Source organism: Taeniopygia guttata, chromosome 5 (genome assembly GCF_048771995.1).
Source record: "Taeniopygia guttata chromosome 5, bTaeGut7.mat, whole genome shotgun sequence".
NCBI lineage: Eukaryota > Metazoa > Chordata > Aves > Passeriformes > Estrildidae > Taeniopygia > Taeniopygia guttata.
The window spans coordinates 31,546,163-31,569,131 of NC_133030.1; the positions used below are offsets into that span (position 1 = coordinate 31,546,163).

At 43.5% G+C, this 22,969-nt stretch overlaps 1 protein-coding gene across 2 annotated transcripts in view; it reads right to left on the minus strand.

Annotated features, from left to right (window-relative positions):
• The window catches only part of GALNT16 (polypeptide N-acetylgalactosaminyltransferase 16), a 73,416-nt gene that overhangs the window by 37,134 nt on the left and 13,313 nt on the right, over positions 1–22,969 (minus strand). The window contains exon 1 of one of the 2 annotated variants that reach the window (XM_072930093.1): positions 20,627–20,651. The exons of the other annotated variant lie outside the window; for it this stretch is intronic. Within the exon in view, the coding sequence (XP_072786194.1) occupies positions 20,627–20,629 (3 nt within the window). The 5' untranslated portion in view covers positions 20,630–20,651. Of the gene's footprint in view, positions 1–20,626; positions 20,652–22,969 lie in introns of those variants that run through there. 2 annotated transcript variants of the gene reach the window in all.

A 22,969-nucleotide genomic window follows, 5' to 3' on the forward strand; every position in this document is an offset into this window, starting at 1 on the left:
ACCATTCACTAGGGTCATAAGGAGGGAGGACAGGCGCAGCTCTGGCCCTCGCTTGGGTACGTGATTCTGTTTGGAAACAACCTACAGAATCTAAAATAGTTGCTTATAAAGCAACCAAGACTGTTTAGACAATAAAAGTAGTTGAACAAGTTGTCTGTGGTAGCTGTTTGATAGACCAAATCATGAAGACAAAATACTGCCAGCCTTGCAAGGGAGTGCTAGAGCTCCCTAAAACTCCTGCAAGAGGCAGATACCAGCACCTACTCATCTCATTCAAAGCACTAGATAATCCCCAGATCTTGAGATCCTTTTATGTAAAATAGCTTGGATGCTCCCTAATACTAGGCTTGATCACATTTCTCCCTCTGCTAAAGGTCTCCTTTCAGGAGTTACAGAGGGCAAGAGACCAGAGAATGGTTCCCAGTATCACACAGCATGTTGGTTGAGCCATCTTAGTGGGCTGGGAAAGAATTCAAGAGACCCAACACCACAGCAAATTCCTTAAGCAGGTTAGTGCTTAGAAGAACATTCATCTCAGCAACTTTCTCTGACAAGGGCTATCCTTCAGTACAGACAGACTTAGAAGAACCAGACAGTCCGATAAGATAATGGCAAACGAAATTCAGCATAAAGAAGTGCAAGACAATGAACATTAGAAAAAAATTAATTGGACTACTCATGTATATTGGTGGATTTCAAATGAACCACGACCACTCAGGCTTCAGATCTGAGCATTCCTGCGGACAGCTCAAATGAAACCCTGCACTCGGTCTGCTGAGATGGGAAATGTAGCAAATTGAGTGCACTGTAAATGGGATAGAGAAAACTGAAACCATCGTGAGCAGTTATATGAAATCAGTGACAGCCCAGCAGCCATGGCCAGAGCACAAGCTTTGTCAAGCCTGTAGCTGAAAGGAAAGCTACTGGAAGATGAAGAGAAATTAGAGGTTAGGACTATTCCATTTGGAGAAAAGATGAATTAAGTCAGGAAAAAAAAATAAAGTGGCCCATAAAATTATGCCTAATACAGCCAAAGTTAGCCTGATGCTCAGATTTCCCTTTCTCACCATACAAGAATGAGGCAAATATCTTTTCATGGGGGAAAGAAAAAGAGCTTTTATTTTCAGCACCGAGAAATTCCTTCAGCCACTGCACAACCAAGCCAATGTTCTATGGATCTGCCCCTGTGCAGGACACACGTAGGCACACTCCAGTGGGTGTGTCTGTCTCTGCTCCGCTTCTCCAGGCAGAGAATGTCCTGCTCTGCCACCCCTTCTCCAGGGATGCTGCTGCCATCCCCTCTGCCCCTTGCAGCCACCACCATATCAGCTGGGCATGGTGCTGCATTACAGGAACATCTTGGCTACTTTTATTGCTAGTTGCACAGCCTGCTGCCTAGAATCTTCCTTGAATTTGCATTTTCAGTATGATGAGAAAATAATTACTTTCATACGTCTAAAAACTGAATTTTTTTCTTTCCTTAAATCATACAAGGAGTTTTGTCTAACTCAGCTTCCACTTCTCGTTTTCCTTTTGCCCTAGAAAACAATGCTGATTTGAAGCAAAAGCCCAGCTTATCACACACCTTTAAATACTTTGCAATCACTGGCTTGCCCTTAGATACATATCTCTTGCCCCTCCAAGTCCCGTAAAAGCAACAGCTGTTTTTGGTTTATGTTGTCAGGAACATACTAGAAAATGCTGGAAATGACAACATATCTTCAGGAGACATTTTTCCCAGTTGGGGCTGGGGGTCCCTATAGTGGGACATAGGGTCTGGCAGCTGAGACCATCCTATGCCCCAGCCAGAAGTGGGCACCAGGGCAGGGGCACCAGGACAGCCCCATCCCTGGGAGTCTGGCCCCTCTCTGGGAAGGACAGGATGAGGGCCCACCTTGGCAGGGCCCATGGCTGGGCAGGGCGAGGCTATTGGGAGTTGGAGACCAGCCCTGCTGCAGCATCACTGGGGCTGTGAGACCCTGGGGTCCTGGCCACAGGCAGGGAGGGGAGAGTCCCAGGGAGCGGGCAGGGACAGGAAGGCCCTTTATTGCCCTAAAAGCCATGATATACTTGAACTTTCAGGGGTAATTCTTCTTCATACTATAGTTCTTACATTACTTATATATCAAAAAGTGGTAAAAGAGCACTAGGAAATGATTGCCAGTTAAGAGTTAAGTCTCACTTGCAGTTTTATCTCAGGCAGTATCTCTTTGTGCTCTCCTCAAACAGGGGAAAAGGGAGGATTCAGAGGATGACAGCTAGGAGGGCCTGGCTTCAGCTTCCAGAAAGGCAGCTAATCGATAAATAATCAACAAGTAACCAAACATCCATCTATGAGCACCAAGAAGATCACAAGGTAATAAATAGGAGCTGAGATTTGTCAAGACCGAGTCATATCAGACCAATCTAATTTTCTTCTGTGATGGAGTAATCAGGCTCAAGGGTATGGAAAAGCAGGAGACAGATACACCATGACTTTGATGATGTTTTTGGTAGGAGCTGTTAAGATGTTGTCATTAGCAAGCTAGAAAAGTAATAGTCTGGGCGAAACTACTGCAGAATGGGTGAAACTAGTTGGAAAGCTACTGGTGGAGCATAATTATTAACTGTTCACTGTCAGAGCAGAGGGGTAAGAGCAGGTCTTGAGGGTTTGTTCTGGATCCAGCACTATTCAGTACTTTCATAAATACCTTGGATTCAGGCACAGTAAGTTTGTCAAATCCACAGGAAATCCAGCAAAAATGCCAGACACATTGGTAACAGGCTTAGAATTGAAAATTATCTCAACACATAGAAAATATGTCTGAAAACAGTAAACGCAATTCAATAAGGGCCCTACAGACCTTTACAGTTCACCAGGTATGTGCTGACACAAAACATAGCAGGGACAGCATGGTAGCAACTCCTCAGAAAAGCCCTAGACATCATCGCTCATTACAAACCACATGACAGAAAAGTCAGCCTAAAAAGGCAGAGCAAACACAATTCTGAGTGGAGCCTAGATAGCTATGAACTAGCCTGACAAAGTGAATATAAAGCTTATCTTTAAGGACTGACTTGCTTTATCAGATTATATTCCTAGAACATAGATGCTGCAGTACAGGACATTTATTACTGTGAAGTCAAATGATACTTGACAGGAACAGTACAGGTTCTCTATGAAACCCTGCCAAACCCTACCAGAAGGGCAGACTAATATCTACCTTCTTCTTTCCTTCTCCTCACCTTAACACCTCTCACTTCAGGAAGAAGTCAATATAAGCAGATATTAGCTTTAGTGTATTCAAGGGACATTATGTACAGCTGAGTGCAGAGTCAAGACTTTTACCATACCAACAGGACAGTTCCCATCCCTAGGTCCTTGATATAGTTACACAACTGTATCCCCATGCTTGGGGCTGGAAGTGCGAGTTACAGGAGCAGAAGAGCCCAGTAGAAAAGCCCAGCTCCTTAGGACTGCTGCTCTCTAATACATTAAAAAAAAAAAAAAAAAAGCTCAATTAAAGCAGAAATAAAGATGAATAGGCACTGAAAATGTGAGTGTCTAGACTAGGGATTAGCAAACAGTTTGCACATATTAAGTTTTGTCCCAAACATTGCTGAGACCTCCAAAAAAATTCACATATGAAAATTTCAGGAAGTACTACAAACCTTCTAATCTTATTTCACTATTTCTCATTTTCATATATACTTTTCCCTTTCAGGGACAGAATGGACTCAAAGGCTCTTTTGCTGTTGAAAGGATGTTCTGATTTGTGTTTTGACATGGTTCAAGAGACCAGAAACTATTTAAAAAGCAAAATTAACTTTGTAAGTGAGGGATTCAGGTAAAGGAATTAATGCCATGCATATCTATGAAAACTTGAGAGCCTCATTTCATAACTAACACAGGGATATTCCTTTAGGCCTGATTCCTTGCGAAACAGCAAGACTATAATAGAGACAGTGCCATTCATCTCTGTGCATTGTCATAGATTGCCATCAGACACAGGCACACCAGCTGCTAACCATTGTGCTAACAGCCACTAAAACCAGAGCTACGGAATTCAGGGTCCCAAGGTGTATCTTTTTAACAGAAGGATTGGCCAAATTCAAAATTAATAACCATACTCCAGGGGTCATGAGGAATCACTACTTAATTAGAGTAAGGTATGTAAAACTCTCAAAGGTAAGTGCAATTAATCATTTTACAGTTACTGTGAAACAAGTCCAGCAGCAGTTTTATGTGACAGGACATACACTTTCCAGCTCTTGCACTTTTACAAGCGTTTAGTGCCGGTACAACAAATGGAGAAGGGGGTGCCACGCTTCTCCTTTGTTTTAAGCTCATTTTCACAATTGCCTCAGCTGTCAAACCCCAGAACTGAAAAGCAGCAATTCCAAGCCATCCCCACTACATGTTTTTCCATGGAAGACCTAACTGACCAAAAAGGTCTAGTTGACCAATATGGACACAAAGCAAGTCAGGAAGTAACAACTTCACCAAACCTTCTTCCCTCTTGAGACCCCCTCCTTCAATTTACCCCCCTGCCGCAGCCTCACACACTTTCACTGCCATGACCCCCAGCCCTACCAGCACCTCCCTCCCAACAAGTTCTGCATGTCCAACTACCCCCCAGCAGATTTTTCTCCTCTGAACTGGTTTAATGACAATTTCAACCCATCTTATTCAGATGCAAACTTGCTGGCTGTGCAAATCCTCATCCCTCAGAACAAAGTTAAAAGCCAGTTCACCTCTGCAAACTCCACTGGTGGTGTTGGGGCCTGCATGGTGTGACATTTCTCTGTAGGCTCACCCTACATGCTCCACACTCTGCCCCAGTGACCTGAAGAAAAGTCCCAGAGAGAACAACCCAGCACAGCACAATCACCAGCAGTGAGATGCTGGGAAGCAGAGCAGTGCCTGGGGATGCTACAGAGACAGGTGCTGCTCAGCTCTGTTACCCACACGCTGCACATGGATGGGCTATGACTGGCACACATCAGAGGGCAGGACTGAGAGCGGCAGCAACTCCCAAAAAATTCTAAGGGAGCAAGCTACTCTCTATGGGCTGATCCTGCAAGATCATGTGAGCTAAATGCCTGTTGCCAAAAGCATTTGCTTTAGAGGGTGTTGCATTTCCAGTTCACACTAGGAATCCCAGTGTTATGTCTCATGAAAAATCTGTACACTTCTCCAAAAAAGTGTTCCTAGTCCTCAGAGACAAAAGCCTGTGCCTGACAGCACAGGGCCTATTTTATTCATGCTTTGTTAAACTGTGTAAAGCATTTTAAATGTGGTTTGGGAACCAAGCACTTATGGAACTTCTACTATGAAATTTTAATAAAAATTACCACAGTTAAATAGAACCATCACCGTTATTTGAGAAGTGCAAGTGCTGACAGCAGAGCCCAGAGACCAATTTGAATGTTTCATTTGTAGCTTGCACAAACTGGAGTAACGCAATGGAAAGAGTAAAGCAACTTGATCAGCTCCCATGGCACCTAGCTGGTCACAAAAGAATTTCTACTGCCATTAACACTGGGCAGTCGTGAGGCGTGCTGCCAGTTCCAAGCTGGAGACCAGCAGTGGATGCCCAGCAGAGGCTGGCATTTACAATGCCCCCTGAGAAGAGCCCATGGTCACCAGCTCACAGGGATTCTCCAGGCCCTGTGACCAAGCTGTAGCTGCCACGGGATGGTGAAAGTGAGAAACAGAGGTTGTCTGCTGGGGTTTGCTTTCCAGTACTAATGCTTGCTCAAAGCGCCTCTCTACCTCCCTGTTCTTTTCCATAGTCTCTGGGCATTTATTGCCTTCTGTGCATGCAGCAGCAATTCTCTGTCAGCTCTGCAAGACTTGCATCTCAACTCTCTTCTGGTTTTGCCCTGAGAAGCCTTGTCTCTCTGTGCCTGCCTCATGACTAGAAAGTCATTCCATTCCACCAAATATTTTCTATTTTGTTCTTCTTTTCTTCCCTCAGTTTTGCCAGACACCGAGTTGTTGACAAGGAAAGTGTCCTCAAGAACCTGACCCACAAAGGTGGGCATTCTGTACAAGATAGCAGAAACAACTACATTTCTGCGTTTGGTTTCCATAGCAACAGTCTCCCCACAACCAGCAATTTTCGATGCCACATTCAGACCCTCCTCTAAGAGATACAGAAGATCACACAATGTATTCCATGTTATTGGCTACAGCATGGATTAGGTGAACATCACAGGCTACTATGATGTCTGCCACAAGCAGACATGGGCTGTTAGTGTCAAGAATTTAGAAAGAGGGTGTTGCTGACTTACAGATCACAACAGTGTGTTGATGGACAAGGTTTGGTCACCAACCTTCAAGGAGACTCGCTGTGGTTTGTCAGCTGGTCTTTTGGACAGTTTAAGGGAAGAAAGCAACACAAGAGAGCAAAACTGTGTGGGAAGTTTACAGGGGGAGCAGCAAAAAAAACCCTTGAGTAATTAAATTACTGCTTCTATCATGAGCAGTGGTTCTCTGATTCCCTCATCCAACTCCTCAGCACACAGAAGGGTGGTGTCTGTCTCGCCACACTCCCAGCTCCTTGCTTTCATGTGTAAGTACTCGCAGTCTTGCTTCCAAGGCAGCCGCATGGCCTCTCCTAATGATCCTACTTAGCCATCTCTTTAGAGTCTCTGTGGAGAGGCATCCTTCCTGCAATACTTCATCCAGGGCCTGCATGTCCTTGTCTACAGGAGGGAAGAGGCGCTTCCAGGAAGCACGGCTGGATCACTTTGCCCACATCTCAAGGACATGCAATGCAGCACGGGTTGACAACAGGAGGACAGCCAAAAGTAACACAGTGTGGACAAGTGCCAGCACTACAGCACGCATCAGTGTCACTCATTTTGCAAACAGCAGCCCAAAGAGCAAGGGATACTTGCTGCTGTGCTGGTTACACGAGCTCAGCACCACACTGTGTACAAAGAAGTTACTTCCACATGCAGTGACTGGCTTCCACACCAGCTAACCTCTCTCCATGTCCACCTAGATTAACAATCAATTCATAAATCCTGCTAATTTGGATTCCCTCTCAATACAGTCATGATATATATTCTTTGTAGAATAATAACCTGAGAAGCTGGAATTTATTATACGACCTCTCATGTGCACAATACTACTGTATCCAGCTTTGCTGCTGGCCAAGGCAGATATGGTATATATAGATATAACATAGAATAAGGAGATGACTTCTACCAAGTGTGTCCATCTTTGACCCAGCTGTTCAATTCTGAAGAGACTTTCAGCAGTTAACAAGGATTAGACACTAAACAGTGTTCCGGCCCAGTGGCCCAGATGCAGGAAGATATTGCCCATAACTGGAGGGAGGGGACATGATATCCTAAGGTAACCTTCTGGTCTTTTGTTTTCAGGAGTGTTGAATAAAGCAAAGCAATGGAATCAAATAGGGCTTCAAAGATATATGCCTAAGGGCACTGTCTTCCAAACAGCTTGGAGGAAATGACACTGCTCAGAACCACAGAAATTCAGACCCCAGATGAGGTAATGCAGTTGCCAAGGTGCATTTCTTCCCTCCGTTTGATGTCTAATGCACACAAGTGTCTATTATGAAAATGTACAATGTAATTTTTGGTTTAATATATTTATATTTACATACATTGATTTTGTATAAAAAACACCCACATGTCCAGACTCACATACATCTGGCTTCTATGTTTGTTCACTCTTTATCTCATAGCCTGGAATAAATGCCATTTGTTCCCTATTCAGCAAACTTTGCTTGACATCAACACTGCCACTTTTGCTCATAGGAACCTTTATGCTGTTGTATTCCACCCCAGGAGAAAAACAATGTGGAAAACCCCATGAGAAATAGTGAGTGGATGGTTTTCGGAATTGCTGACTACCAGCACAAGTGGGGAATGTGAGGTCTGTAGAGTTGCTGTTCCTTGAAACTGCACTTTTGTTTCAAAGCACATTTCCCTGTATCTGCAAATATCCATGACAACATCTGGTGTCAGGGAGAAGACAGACAGGACAGCACATTCTTTGAATACTTAAGGGACTAGGCTGTTCATGCTGGCACCCACACCAAAGCAGCAGCAGTGTCAGAAAGAGATCCCAGCAGGTAGCTGGGATGCCTCTGGGTATGAAGGTTTTGCACTGAGAAGATGGTCACATGAAGCTGTCTGCATTCAGACATCTGTTTAGTATCACACAGGAAATCTACTCAGCAAAAGCCATCCAGGTTACTTACTGTATGTAGGAATACTGCTCTGTTAAAGGTCATACCTACACAATCTTTAAAAGTGTGTTTTGAGGTCCTTCAGAGTAATAAAGGTGCTGTGTGAATAAATATTTTTTCTTTTAAAAAAATATCCCTGTCTTCATAGACATCTAAATATGCAATGAATGCCTCTGGTTTCCCGGTGATTCAGAACTAGGAAAACAAAGAAAAAGGAACAATATTCTGCTATTTGTCTTCTAACTGTTAGATACTCTGTGGCCACTTGGGTGTTACCTGAACCCTGATTTATAGCACCTCTATCAAGGCAGACTGACATATGGCACTCTGTATCAAGATAATGCCCCCATGGCCACCTGGTAACAGCCAAAAAGCCAACAAGACAGTTCAAATGAGGGTGGTCCATGTCTTCATAAATCATCAGTCACATAAACTGCATCTCTGTCTGCCCACTCCCCCACCTACGCTGTCTGCACAGGCACAACCTGTGTATGTGCCTGCCTGCTGATGTACTAATTTATTTCCTTTGAACTCGAGTGACCTACATTCAGTCCTTTCCTCCCAGTGAATCACAACTGTCTGGAGTGACAGATGCCACCACACATATTTTCACAGAAAAGGAGAAGGCAACTTTAGGCCTCATAAGCTGCTAACATAGTAAGCAGTGAGCTGGTTACCTAAGAGATGAGCAGAGGTCAGCTGGCACTGAGAAGTGGGCACCACTCACACAAAGTATTAAAGTATTTAATTATGTTAAGCTTGCAGCTCAATTTCTTTGCCTTCAAGATCACACTGTAAGGGCTTTTTGCTAAGGCTAGAGAAAGGAAGCTGAAGTACCTTTTTAATAATTCATCCTCAAGAGCTTTAAATTGAGATTAGAAAATTAAGGATAAAATAGTGCAGTTTTGCAACTAGCCAGCATTCTCACTCCACAGAAATACTGTACACATGCGCAGCTGAGCCAGAAAGACAAAGGGACACCTTAGGACATTTCACACCCTGAAAAGGGACAAAGCCAGCCCCACAGCAGGAGGTGGGAATTTCTCCCCGTCTTCCAACAAGGAAAGATTTTTCTCTAATGTGTTTTTGTTAGCAGGTCTTGTTCAAACAGTCATGATTTTAAATTCTGCACCAACTCTCTCCCCTCTCCCCATGTTAATCACCAGACTGACCCTGTCACACCTCTCACAGGTAGCTGCACCAGGCAGGTAAGAAGCACTGCACATCCTGCAGATGGAGCCGGGTGGCAGCCTGGCCCCAGGAGCCACACTCCTTCCTGCCTTTGTGCCAGCTGGGCCCATGCTGCTTCTGGAGGCTGGCCCGAGGCCCCAGAGCCTGCATGGACCTGATCTTCCCAGGAGATAACACCTGAACAGGATCTGACCTTGACAGTCAAGTAATTTGCCAAAACGCTCCACACAGCTCCTCCTCACATTAGCTTTTGAGCATCACAGAGAAAGGCTTTAGGCAGGACATATTGTTTGGGAGTCAGGCCCAATACGAAAATGCAAATTGTCTGTAAACCAACAACCAAAGTGACATTTAGCAGAGTGACTTAATATAGCTCCTCATGTCACTGCTGAATCATGACCTGGTTTCTTAGAGAATTTCAAGAATGACCTTCAGCTCACAATATAAACTTGTATTTTGGAAGCTATGAGATCTACTCCCAAAGGCTGTACAGACATTCCTTCTGTAGTGACAATAGCGATGGTGCATATACATCCATGATTTATTACAAAAATGAGTCCCATTGTATAAGATCTTCTTCACTCAGACATCTTCTCTGCTAGACATTCAGCCCTGCAGCACGCAACATTGTTTTCTAATAGTGGAAAAACTCACTGCCTATTCGTCCATGAAGATTTGAGACTATCGGGCCATTGCCATTTTGTTTAGGAGCCAAATCATATTCCATTTTAATTGATTCATTTTTCAGTTACTGCATTGCTCCAATTCCAGGATTTAGCAATCCATGTGAACTGACAAAACCCTCAGAGCTGCACTCTGCTTCTGTTTGGGTCTCCATTTGCAAAGGCATTAACTTCACCATCCCAAGAGCAAATTTAATCAAGCATGCATACCAATGAAGAATTGTGCAATGGGCTCATGTATGCCTGTCAAATATGAAAAACACCTGTGTTATGCTACGCTGGCCTCTGTCATTCTAGACTTCAATCACACTAATAATAGAGGCCCCCTCAACAGCCCCTCAGCTCTGCCATTTAGTCACTGTCAACCAGGAAAGAGCTGGGCACATAAGGAAGAGCAGAACCACAGAGGCATCACAAAAATACACTTAGGACAGGTATTGCCACAACCACTGCTCACAGAAATACAGCTCCACCCATGCACAAAATGCTGCAGCCCCTTGTCTCATTCTGCAGGTGCAAACTGCAGCAAAACAGTGTCAGTGATAGTGATGATCTTTAAAATCCATTACTCAATCAATCCCTGTCCAATACAAAGGGTATCATCTGATTCTGCACACACAATGCTCAAAGTCCTGTATTGTAAGAACATCTTGTAAAGATACAGCTCCCAGGTTATGTTGTTAGGACAACGCACAGTTTTTCTACGGATAGGAAAAATTTTTGCTGTCAAAGTTGCAAAAAAGAAAAAGGTGAATATCTAGAAATTCAAAACCAAGGAGGTAAAGAAACAGAACTTGATTTTCAAATCAAGTAATGTTTGAATGTTTTGCGGTCAGCAATAACACCACTACAGAAACCTTGGGCTATAGCAGTTTCTTCTGACCTGGCTTAACCATAAATACGATCAAGCAGATTTGGGGGGCTGCTGGTTTTGAGTTCATTCATGAAAAGGTATGTCTGGCATTTTTCTCCACATATTCAGCTAAGGAAATTTTGCCCAAATTCCATTTTTAAAAAGCTCATAGTCATGCAACCAAGTCCCACTTCCCTCTCACCCAAAAACTGCACTCCTGACATACCAGACTCCTCTTCTGGCCACCCAGCTCACCCAGTCATCAGCTCAGCAGTTTCCACTCTGAGCAAGATTTCATTTTTCAAATTTCAAGTATGGGTCACAGCAGGAAATGTGGGTGTCTGTTTCTTATACCTGGGTCAGTGATCCTAACCTTTGTCTTCTCAAGGGTGTTGTGTGAGTATAACCAATACTATCAAGAAGACAGTTTTCCCTTCTCAAGATCAGATACTTTTTAAAAATTCTCTTCTTCCAAAATATGACATCTGAGTATAACCAGTAGGATTGAGTGATCTTCACTCACAACCCTGGGCAACACAACAGCCTCACTCACCTCCCATGGCTAAAGGAGCACTGGGCAGGTACATTTTCCACCACAAAGACCTCTTTCACCAGAGACAACAGCTCCAAAAAGCCGCCGGCCAAAGAACCTTGCCCAGGCCTTCAGCAGCCTTCCTAAATATGAATGAAAAATAAACGTAGACACGTCCAGTCCTGTCACAGCTCCATGAAACCCACAGGTTTGCTCATGAGGATGAACACTGCTTGGTGAGTCCTGCTTTGTCCTCTCCACACAAAGCTGCATGAAGCACATAGGCTTTGTTTGTCTTCAGAAAAACACAATGTAAAGGTCCCAGTGATTGTAAATTGCTAGTTAAATTCAGTGGTAAAATTGTCAGTGACATCAGCAGAATTGCAGCCACAACAAAAATACATACAGGGAGAAAAACACATGCAGAGTACGCACAGAGGACCCAATTTCCTGCTATCTTTCTGAATTTTAGAAAAATTAAACTGTTTAGCACACTAAGGCTCCCTTTCTTACAAGTCTTCATTTGCTCTGGAAAATGGTCTTGTTTAGAAACCATTTTAACTATGTTGTGAATGGCCTTCATTACCCAGAAGACAAATAATGTATAAATTTCTAGCTGGAAGTTGTGGTGGTGATGTGAAGATTAAAAGCAAAACAGCTTGCTCGAGGTATGGAGCCTGTAAAACAGCTTTTTCTCCCAAACAGAAAAAATAGTTGAGACATTCTTCACATTTCTGGCTTGCTCTTGTTGGGTTTCAACATTTCTGGCTCCACAAAAGGACACGGGCAATGAACAAATATAAACAAAGGAAATGTGCTGAGAGGTTTGTTCAAAGTAGATTAAAAAAAAAAAAAAAAAAAGGCATAAAACCAAAAGCAGAACTGTGGTTGCAAGCATCAAAGATATCACAAAATCAACTCTAGAAACCCTCCAAACCCTGAAAACCCACAAAAACTTGAAAGGACTGTTATAGATACAGGGGCAGGAGGCCTGTCCCTAGATTATAAAAGTTTAATGAGACAGAGAAATTAGCTTGTAATTCTGCATTACAGTCCAGAATAAGCACTTCTTTCCTTAGCTGGTTGAATGTAAAAAGTGTTCTGTATGAGTCTGACCATGGACCAATGGCACACAAGCAGTGTACTCATCTTCATGCCCCATTCCAGGCAGCTTCTCCGCCAGTGCTGAAGGCAGCCAGACCAGCAACACACCCAAATGCCAATAAAGAGCAACACTCTTCAGCCGAGCACCTTGTACTGAACAAAACAGACAGAACTGTTCAAATCTTATTTTTGATTAGCACAAAGGCAGCTGCCAGTGAGGTCCCTGCAACCACAATGTGAACATTAGCTCTCATGCCCAGTAGCATTCACAGCACACAATCCAGCCAACTGCCAGGACAGCACTCTTCAACCTTTCTCCCTAATTAAGATATTTAAGAAACATGTACTGATGAAGGACTCTTCATGATCTGTCAATATATACAGGTCTTTATACAGCTGTCACTCATACAGCTTACAGCTCTCTCTCTTTCCCTTCCTCCCCAGGCCAAAACAAAAAACGCATATTTAAGGTTGTAGGGTTAGGTACTCAACAAAAAAGGCAATCCTGAATTGTAAGTGTCAATACAAAGCTATTTCTATCATGCATGTCCACTAAAAGTTTTAACTGGCATGACTGCACATAATCACATGCTAACGTGCACTCATGCAGGAGACTGAACTCTCTGGAGTTCTTCCTCTGCTTCCCTGCAATCATGTGCAAAATACATCAGAAACAAGTGGTGTGCCAAAAGTGTCCAGATCAAGGCCCCACTGATATCTCACACACCATAGCTTTAAAAAATTTGAAGTCTGAAATCACAGTCAGGCCTGCAACTTGGTCCCAAGGGGAGCCAGAGCAGCACTAAGCCAGAGAAGTCTCTGCATTCCAAGAGGCAGCTTCCTTCACATATGCTAGGATCCTGTCAGGATCATCCTTAGGAAGGGATGCAGGAAAAAAGACTTTTCTTTTTTAGGAGGCAGCATTTTAACAGAATCACAGAATGGGTGAAGTTGGAAGGGATCACAGTGAAGTCTGTGATCTGGTCCAACCTCCCTGCTCAAGCAAGGTGATCCTAGAGCACATGGCACAGCATTGTGTCCAAATCATTCTTGAATATCTCCAGTGAGGAAGACTCCACAACCTCTCTGAGCAATCTGTCCCATGTAGATGATCACCCACAGAGGACAGAAGTTCCTTCTCACGTTTAGGTGCATCATTTCCTGCCCATTGCCTCTTGTCCTACTGCTCAGCACCATGGAGCAGAGCCTGGCTCCACCCTCTGACACTCTTCCTTCAAGACTGAAAAGGTCTCCTCTCAGTCATCTCTTCTAGAGGTTAAGTAGGCCCAGCTCTCTCAGTGTTTCCTTGCAAGAGAGATGGTCCAGTTCCCTCATTGTCATTTGGAGGTCTTTTCTCCTCTTCAAAGCCAGGCCATCTCAGGACAGGTCTTTACCTCTTCTGATCTCTAACATCCTCTTCTAACATCAACTGTAATTATAGCAGGGTCCCCTACACCTCTGTAATTGCCATTCTGGAAGTTCCTTCCCTTCTCCTTATCTATTGCCCAGTCCTGCAGTACTTTCTAGAGGATGCTTGTGGAGAGGAAAATGACTGTCCAAGCTACCAAGAAACCCCATGCCATAGCCATGCTGTGGAAGGACCTGCTCCCTCTCTGCCAGAAACTCAGTGTGCTCTGCTACTGGTACCTTCCCTCTTGTAGGATTTTAACATTGCCCAAAACAGTAGAAAAATGGAAAACAAGAATGAAAACACAGCAAAACCAAGAACTACTGCACACAAAAATAAGCACCACATCAGGGAAGAAGCTGAACTCCCTTTGCCTTCTCCCAGGCCTGCCATTGAATGTGCTGCTGGAAGCAGCAAATTATACCAGTTTCCTTCAACTGGTATAAGCCCTCCAAATGTCTGACAAAAGACCCAAGCTATTCTTAAACTCAAACTGCAGGATATCCCAGTTCTCCAGAATGCATTTGGCTGCTCGTCTCTCATTGCCTGGATGGGTAGTGAACAGGCAGTGACAGACACACACCAACAGCCTGCAGCTACTCCTAGCCTGTCTCAAGCAGAGGGAGTAGTAGGTCTCATTTTTGGAAAGATCCCAAGGTATCATAAACCTGCTGAAGTTTCCCTTTACAGCACATTTCTGTCTCTGATTGCATATGCAACCACCAGGGCACAGGGTATAAAACCTAAGCCTACAGTTAATACAGAGATCTGCCCACATTTCTAGATGTTTTTTACCGTAGCAATACCACAGTACTTTTCAGCTTATTTTGTTGCTTTTGGTTTTTTTTAAGCTAAGTCCTTATCTAGTGCCCACAGAGCCAGTTCCCAGTTATGTGAGAAGGAAACCTCACAGTGTGCTGTGGATGTGGCAGAGCCTCCTGCCTGGGAGCAGGGTGCTGAGAGGAGATGCTCAGCTCCTGCCTCAGCCCTGCTGTGATTGCAGGGCTCTGCCCACTTCATTCACCAAAGCTGTTTCTGACACCTGCTCCCAGCATGGTGTTGCTTCCTACCCACGCTGATCAGCACCACATCACTGCACTCCTCACCTCTTGGTGATTAACTTTTCTCATAACACCCATCAGATTCTTAGGAGCTTCCATTTTCAGCTTCTTCCTCAAACAGCTCAGCCAAAAGCAGCTTACAAGACCAGCACAAATAACCTAAAGCCAACTTTTCCTTCAGTGCTAGAGTTTACTTCAGGGTCTGGTAATGATCTACAGAAGCCTTAAAACAACTATCCTAAGACTGTTTTCCAGGCCTGCCATATCAACACAGAGCTTGGACAACAGCTTGTTTTTCAGCATACCATTTACAGGCTACTCCAAAGCATGTGAAAAAGACAAAAAAAGTTGACTGACACCTATTTTCTCCTCAAATACAACAAACTGTAGTCATGTTCAGAATCAAGGCTACCTGCAGGAGAATCTTTCCAGAAGCAGAAAGATATATATTCTTTTGCCAGAAGATTTCTTTTGTATTTTTTTAAGAGTCAAACACTTGTTACATTTGGGTAATTTTGGAAAGCTGGCACTTCAGCAACCAACACCCCAAGCTAGTGGAGCAGAAGAGCTTAGCAGCATGCTTCATTAGAAACCAGTGAAGCTAAACAATAGAAAATTGTCTCCCACCATCAAACCTTTGTGAGATATGTCCATCATAAAATGGAACAATTTTTGCACACCTATCCTGCTGATGCACTTGGACTGCACACAACCCATGTCTGTAGGCCAGTTCACAGAGGGTAACTGCCCGGTACAGCTCCTGCAAATGAATAATTGTTCCTTAAACACAGGCAGCACAGGTTTGTACCACAACACTAAAGGCCTGGAATTGACTGATATCTGCCATCCATGCAAATCAAGAAAATTAATAATTTCATTATAGACACCAGAAAGGTATCTTTCAAAAGTTCACTGATCTTTAGTCAGAGATTAGGGAAGAAATCATGTTTTTCATTGCAGAAAAGTAATTTTCCCCACTGAAGGCAAAATTGTAATGTGAGAAAGATTGCTTCAGAAATGTCTGCCTTTGAGAGAGACAATTGACATGGACCATGCACCGTGGTGAAGGCAATGCAATAGCAATTTATATCTCTGCATTAAGCAGTGTCAACAGTTCAAATCCTACTGTGCCAGGTCTAGGACACACGGATAGGTGTCAAGAGAAAAGATACCTATCTCAAGGAGGCTGATTAACTTAGGAACACAAAAAAAATCCATTAAAATCTCATGGGCAGAGGTACTGCAACTCTCATAGCAATCACAAGTAAATGCTCATTTATTGTGGTTTTAATCAATGGAGTTGAAAGCGTTTCATTGGTTTGGCTGGTGGGGCCTCTGCTGCAAGGCTCAGGGATCACCTCCAAGCTAAAGAGGGGTCTACCCACCTCAAGCCACTGGTGACTTCATCAAAGGATACATCTGTGAGTGATCCCATCTTGAGCAAGCTCACCCTCACACAGGAGGGTAAACCTGGCTTGTTCCCAGCTCTTGAATGCCACAAATCTTGCTTACAAGTGTCCAAGACAAGAGAAGCTGGAGAGGAAAAAAGGCAGCTGGGTCCCAGAGCTGCTTGCTCCACCATCCATTTCTGCAGCATGCCTCTGGAGGCATCTTTCATTTTTAAATGAAAGGTATTCAAGACAAACCTCTGCTTGATAGGGATGGAAGTGCATCAGCCAAATTGATCAGGTTTGCATCTTACTAGGTATGTCAATTCTTTTGGTAAATACAAGGAGGCATTCTGATCTTCAGTGCATTTGCTCAGGTACCCAATATGCTTTCCAGTATTTTGTTTGTACCACTCAAAGAGTAGGAGAAACAGTAGTTAAATTAGTACTTTGAACAAAACAGAAAAATAAGCAAAAAATGATAAAAATCCTCTGTATTGAAAAAAATCTCTGCAACAAGAGCCTCAAGGCTTTCAGTACATACAGACACAAATAACATGTATAAATCTCCCATACAACTCAGTTCAGAAACTTTGAATGTAGCCATATCTTTGGTTTCCTAAAGAAAATATCGGTCCTTTTTTTCCTCATCTGAAAGTGAGGAAGAGCTACAGGGATGTTAAATAGCTGCTGTTCTCTGCAGCCTAAAGCCAGGGGGAAAAGCAAAAGAAAACAAAGTTGGTCCTATCTTGCTACTTGCAATGTACTTCCCCTCCAAATTAGTTTTCTTTATCCATCCTGCCAGGCCCCCTGCAAGCTCTTCCCATCCCAAGTCACTTAGATGCTGAGTCAGAAGCTGTCAGACTTTTCTATCCACAGGTTAATATTCTCTCTCTGAGTTATAGAGCCTTTTAGGCCAGTGGCTCAAACTGCAAGGATATTCCCAGCAAGGCTGCTCCAGCTCTCCTTGGAGCTGAACTGAGAGCTGCTAGTCCAACTGGCAGCTTTCCACCCTGTCCTCCACTCAGGGCTCAGCTGGAGCAAGTGCCCCAGCAAACGACCATCTCTAACCTGGTAACATCTTAACAGATGAAAGATCCTACACTTACTCCCTCACCCATCAGATATGCTCTTAACAGACCCCTCCTCTTATAACATATAGAGCGATACTGCCAGAACCAATTTCCAAACGACTGATAAATTTTGTAGGGAAGCAGCAAGTGGGAAAAGCATATATAGAACACCCATCCCCATCCTCTGTTTTCCTACACACATTCATCCCTTCAATCTCTTCCCAGAGCACTGTGCTAACCTGTGTGAAGCAGTAAATTTTTAATCAAGGGGGGAAGAACTCCCTCAAATTATTTTAGTTGATAATGACTTTATGTTACCCTTCACTGCACACTTTCATGTTACCAGGCAAGTAACAAACATCATCCCTCTCATACACCCCTGCTAATACCAGGCTAACAACAGTAATTTTCTTTGCAGTCAACCCACCTGAAGCAAAACATTACCAGAATGGTGTCTTCACCTCCACCCAAGCGCTTTAACCTTGAGCACAAATATCATGGCAACAGAGCAAATATAGCTTTTCCTCAGGGACAACAGCCAGCATCTGGTAGCGATAACCTGGCTTTTGCTTCTCCTGTTTCCCCCCACACTCCTTCCAAACAGGACTACTATCCCTCAGTGTCTTCTCAGTCCAGCTACTGGAAGATGACCTCTGTCCCCAGACGTAATAGGGCCCACATCTCCTGCAGGTATGTGTCTGTATTGACTCAGCCTCTGCCTCTCTCACAGCCCAAAGGGAGACAGTACCCAGGGAAATACAGGCATTATTTGCAGACAGATGGAGGGATGTCTTGGTAAGAGTAGTTTCTCCTGCATTTCACAATTTTCCAAGCAGTGTCCCTACCAGCACCTGGCAAAATCTGTCAGAATGGCATAGTTGCTCATCATAACCTGCAGAGCAAAATATAAGATTAGTGCCTTCTCAGAGCAAGAGGAGCTTGCCTGCAGGCTCTCAGATCAAATATTCTCCCTTTTTTCAGCTAGGCACCACAGCCATCTACCACTTCTGCCATTTGTGTGGTCCCAGAAAGATCTTTTGAAGGACACAATCAGTGATGTTCACAAGACTGCAGTCATATCTTGCAGCACCCTTGAGAAATGATTAATACTTCCTTTCCATCTCAGCTTAAAGGGAAAACTGCAAAGCACAAAACAGCTTCATCAAACGTCTACTTCCAGATCTACCCAAGTCCTTCACCCAAAAGACCTTGCTAGTCTAAAACCCACAGTGTTTTATTTAATTAACTGCTTCCAGCAGCACAAAGCAGCCACTGAAGAGCATGTCTTCATTAAACACATTGACCTAGCTATCATGCTTAAAGGACAGAAGCAGCTGAAAATACTAACTTGGACATACTGTGAGAGCCAGAGTGGGATTTGGCCCACTACGGTACAAGTGAGCCCACCTGATACAACACTGGCCTTCTCAAAACACACTGCATTCCCCCTGTAAGCCTCATATGTGAGCTTCCCCATCTGCCTCTGCCTGCCACACTGGTCCTCAAGGCTCCAGGGTTGAGGGCAAAGTCGTTGCCAAGTTAAAAGAGGGCTCAACACATGCCTGAGACAGCTTCCATACGTTCACTTCCTTTTTAGTCAGGGAAGGAAATGTTTCTCCTTAGCCATCTGTTAATACCATGATATCCATCTGGAGAGGAAGAAAGGAGACAAACCAGCTAAAAGAAAAATTCCCCAAGGAAATAAATGGGGGTTATTGGCTAAAAAATAAATTCTGCAGTAGTCCCATAGTTCCTAGCTTAGGAGGAGGGCCCTGCTGCACCCCTAGCAAACATTTCAATAAGGCTGATGTGCTTTGCACCCTGCAAGATGTTTTTGCTGTATTCTTTGCAAAAGGCACAGACCCTTCAAAACCTGAAAGTAAGCAATTAATCCCTGGTGCTGGACACTAGGTTTCACATAGAAGAACCTAATAATTCTTGAACTTTGCACAGACAATGGACTTTCTCTTCTTTGAATGCTTCCAAAATGGCATGCTTGGGCCACCTGAGGGAGGGCAGAGAGGAAAAGCAGGTTGCAAGATGTACACCAAGCCAAGCTGTTAATTTTTAAATTATCATAGCAAATGGTTTTCTTGTACTCTACCCGTTCCTTTCTAGTGGCAGTATGGGAGAAGAGAACTTTGATGTTTTAGGAGAGGGCAGCTGTTAAATTTCAGCATGCTGTGATTTTTCCCCTTTAACTCCACAGAGCTAGATATTTTTGAATATGCAAGTTTTAAGCATTTGCTGATCAACAGATAGCAAGCCTTGTGGAACTATCTCAACTCCTGACTTTTGCTTCTCCTTTTTGTTCCCCGCCCCCCCTTTCAACTCAAAAGTCACTAGTTCATTAACTAATTAAAAGCATAATAATGGTAGCACAGCAATATCATAAGGAACCTCATCTTTCTGCAGACATCAAGGATTGAAAGGCTATAAAAATAGCAAACAACAACAGATACATTTCTGAGGAATTTCTGAGGATGTGATAGATCTCTATTCCCTGCCACAATAACAAGAGAAAGATGCCCATGCTTATGATGAATTCTTCTAATTAAGAACCCTGTGCAAATAGCATGTGTTTCACATAAGGGATTTTGTCTGAACCAGGAACCAAGTTCAAGGATAAAATTCAATTGCATAGCTAGATAAACACAAATCACAGTGACACTCTTCCCTCTGCCAGGCAGGAGCCAATGAACCATTCCTGGACAACTCATTACTGTCTGCCTCATTTGAGCCACTTATTACAAGGGCCTTCACCTTGCAGCATTGCAAGACGTCCCACTTGCAAACAGAGACCTGAGCACTGTCAATGCCGTCTCCTAAAGATACCCAGTGAGGAGAGGCATCATCCTCAGGGGGCAAAGCATGCTGGCACTGTGCATCAGCAGGGCACATTTACTTCAATTTTCCCTATTACCCTGCCTTCCCTGCAGAACAGCTATGACTATTTAAACTATGCACTGAAGCTCTAAGGAAGGGGATGTCAGTAAAATGCCCAGCGGGAAAGACATTCAAAGAGAAAGTCAATGGAGCCTGAGCAATCAGTGTAAATCAAGACTTTAACCTTTCTGAGCCTCCTTCAGACTCTTGATCTGTAAAAGAAGATGCTTAAACACTTACCATATTTCTGAAGAGTCAAGTGCACATGTCCTGTCAATGCAAAAAATGTTTATTACTGAAAGTACCAATTGAAATGTTTCAGTCTTATTGTCTGTGGACTATTTTCCCTGTAAAAACCATTGGGCAGAATAGATACCAGTACAAATCTCTTTAATGTAGATACATGGATTCACTTTTAATGTGTACATCTCTAGTAGATAGACCTTTAGCTTGGTACAATATCCAAGTCCTAACTAATCTGACACTAGCAATTAAGTCATAACTATAGCAGCCAGTACCCCAGCTTCTGGTGCATAAAACTGCAGTTTCTGTTTATTGACCAGCAGAGAGAAATCTGGTTGCCTGGCAGCTGAATCAGATGGGAGCAGTCCCTTTCCAATGCAGCAAAGAAAACTTTCAAGGAAAATCATCCTCTATCCCCTGCTCTCTGGGGTAACACAATTAGGCCATGACATACAGACAGGTCATTTAATGCCATAGGAAAAAATCCACTGATAGCATTTTCCTTGCCTGAATGGAAGGCAGGTTGTTAAATTACCTCTGAAGGAGCAGACAGGCCTCTACAGCAATCCTCTCCTCTCAAACCACCTATCTTTAAAGAGCAATCAGCTCCAGGCCAGTCACATTGTAACTCTATAACCCCAGCATCCTTAGATAATCCTTCCTGCTAGCTCCTGACACTGGTTCCAATCTGGCTCAATATAGACTAAAACCACAGCATTGTACTTAATGCATTTTATATTGGCAACCTACTTAATGGGACAGGAGAAAGGAAGGGCTGTCAGATGCTTTCTGTACCTCCCAAAGCAAGCCAGAAGCTCCAGGAGCCATGGCACCATTTCTGTAGGAGGCACTCAGCATCTGCAAGGAGGCTGCAGTTATTTTAAGGCACTATTAAGAGTCCACATTTCGGTGAACATTCAAATATTTAAAATGTATTAAAATAGTTTTAAATATATTTTAATACTTACACACTTTCTCTATACTGAGAGAACACAATAAAGACAAAAACATCCTGAACTCCAACTTCTTCAGACATCTTTCTTATCCCAAGGAAGCACTAAGCAAACTCCTCCAATTCAGATAAGCTAATTCAGTAAATCAAGGAGAATATTGCCATCACACCATCACACTGTCAGAAATGTACCAAGTTAATTTCATTAAAGCTAATGGAGTTTTTTTAAAACATGTCTTTGCGAAATGCACAGTGACAAGTTATTTCAGGTCAACACTTAACTAAAGCACAGTATAAATACCTTCCTCCTTGCCAGACTTAGTGTCTGTCCTGAGAAACAACTGAGCTGCCCTCTAACATCGAAGGCATTACCATGCAATTGTTTTTCATACAGTCTTTGGTAACACTGGAGGTACTGAACTGGCAGGAGAATTGTACATAGTTCTTCTAGAAGCACAGCTATAGAAAGCCTGAATGGCATTTCTAAACAGGTGGGGATTTTTTACTTACCCTTTTCAGGAGGAAAGGTATTTCTTTTAGATCATCAGGCTTTTGGTCTATTTTGGCCATCTTTTCCCCTCAAGTAAGTCCAAAGAGCCCATTTCTGCTTACAGTGCAGAGCCATTCTGAAAAATCAATTCTGCAGATCCAATTCTGTCCCACTCCCACTACCCCAATAGCACAATGTGGAGATACTCAAGAAGCAATAGCAAGTCTGTGTCAAACAAGACAGACTTACTGAAGGACGCTGAGGTGCTTGTTAGGAGCTTTCTTGAGGTGGCATATTGCTGCTGACCTAGAAACATTACTCCTCACTCCTCTGATCAGGAGAGGTGTGCTCCAGCACGCTGCACAGAGTGGGTTATCCAGCCCAGGTACAGGCTGTACACTGGGGCCCCACACTTAGACTGCCAAGTTTTCCCTGCCTGTGTTACAGAATTATTGGCAACATGACCCAAAATCACTCGCCAAAACAACAGTGGTAAGGACCTGGCCATCCATTTGTAACTTTTCATCTCCCAGCTGATGTTGTCCAGACTGCTGCAGCCTGAACTAGCCAAGTACCCTTTCTCAGCACAAAGCTGGGCCTGCAGTGGCAGCAGCGGATGCCTGACATTCAGACACCTATCCAAAGGAAAATGAACAACCAGCTAAACTCATCCTTGTAAAATTCTGTTCCTACAAAAGTAGACAATGTCACTGTACTTGCATTTGACTATTAATAATTTGCAGGGAAAAGGCCACATGCCCAGTCAGATGGTAGTGCCTGTGACAACCTGTGCCACATGCCACCGACCCGGCATATGAGCATTTCGGCACCCAGCACTGTTTTTATCTGTCTGCACAAAAAACAGGGTAGCAAGAAAATAAACGAGTGCAAGCTGCAA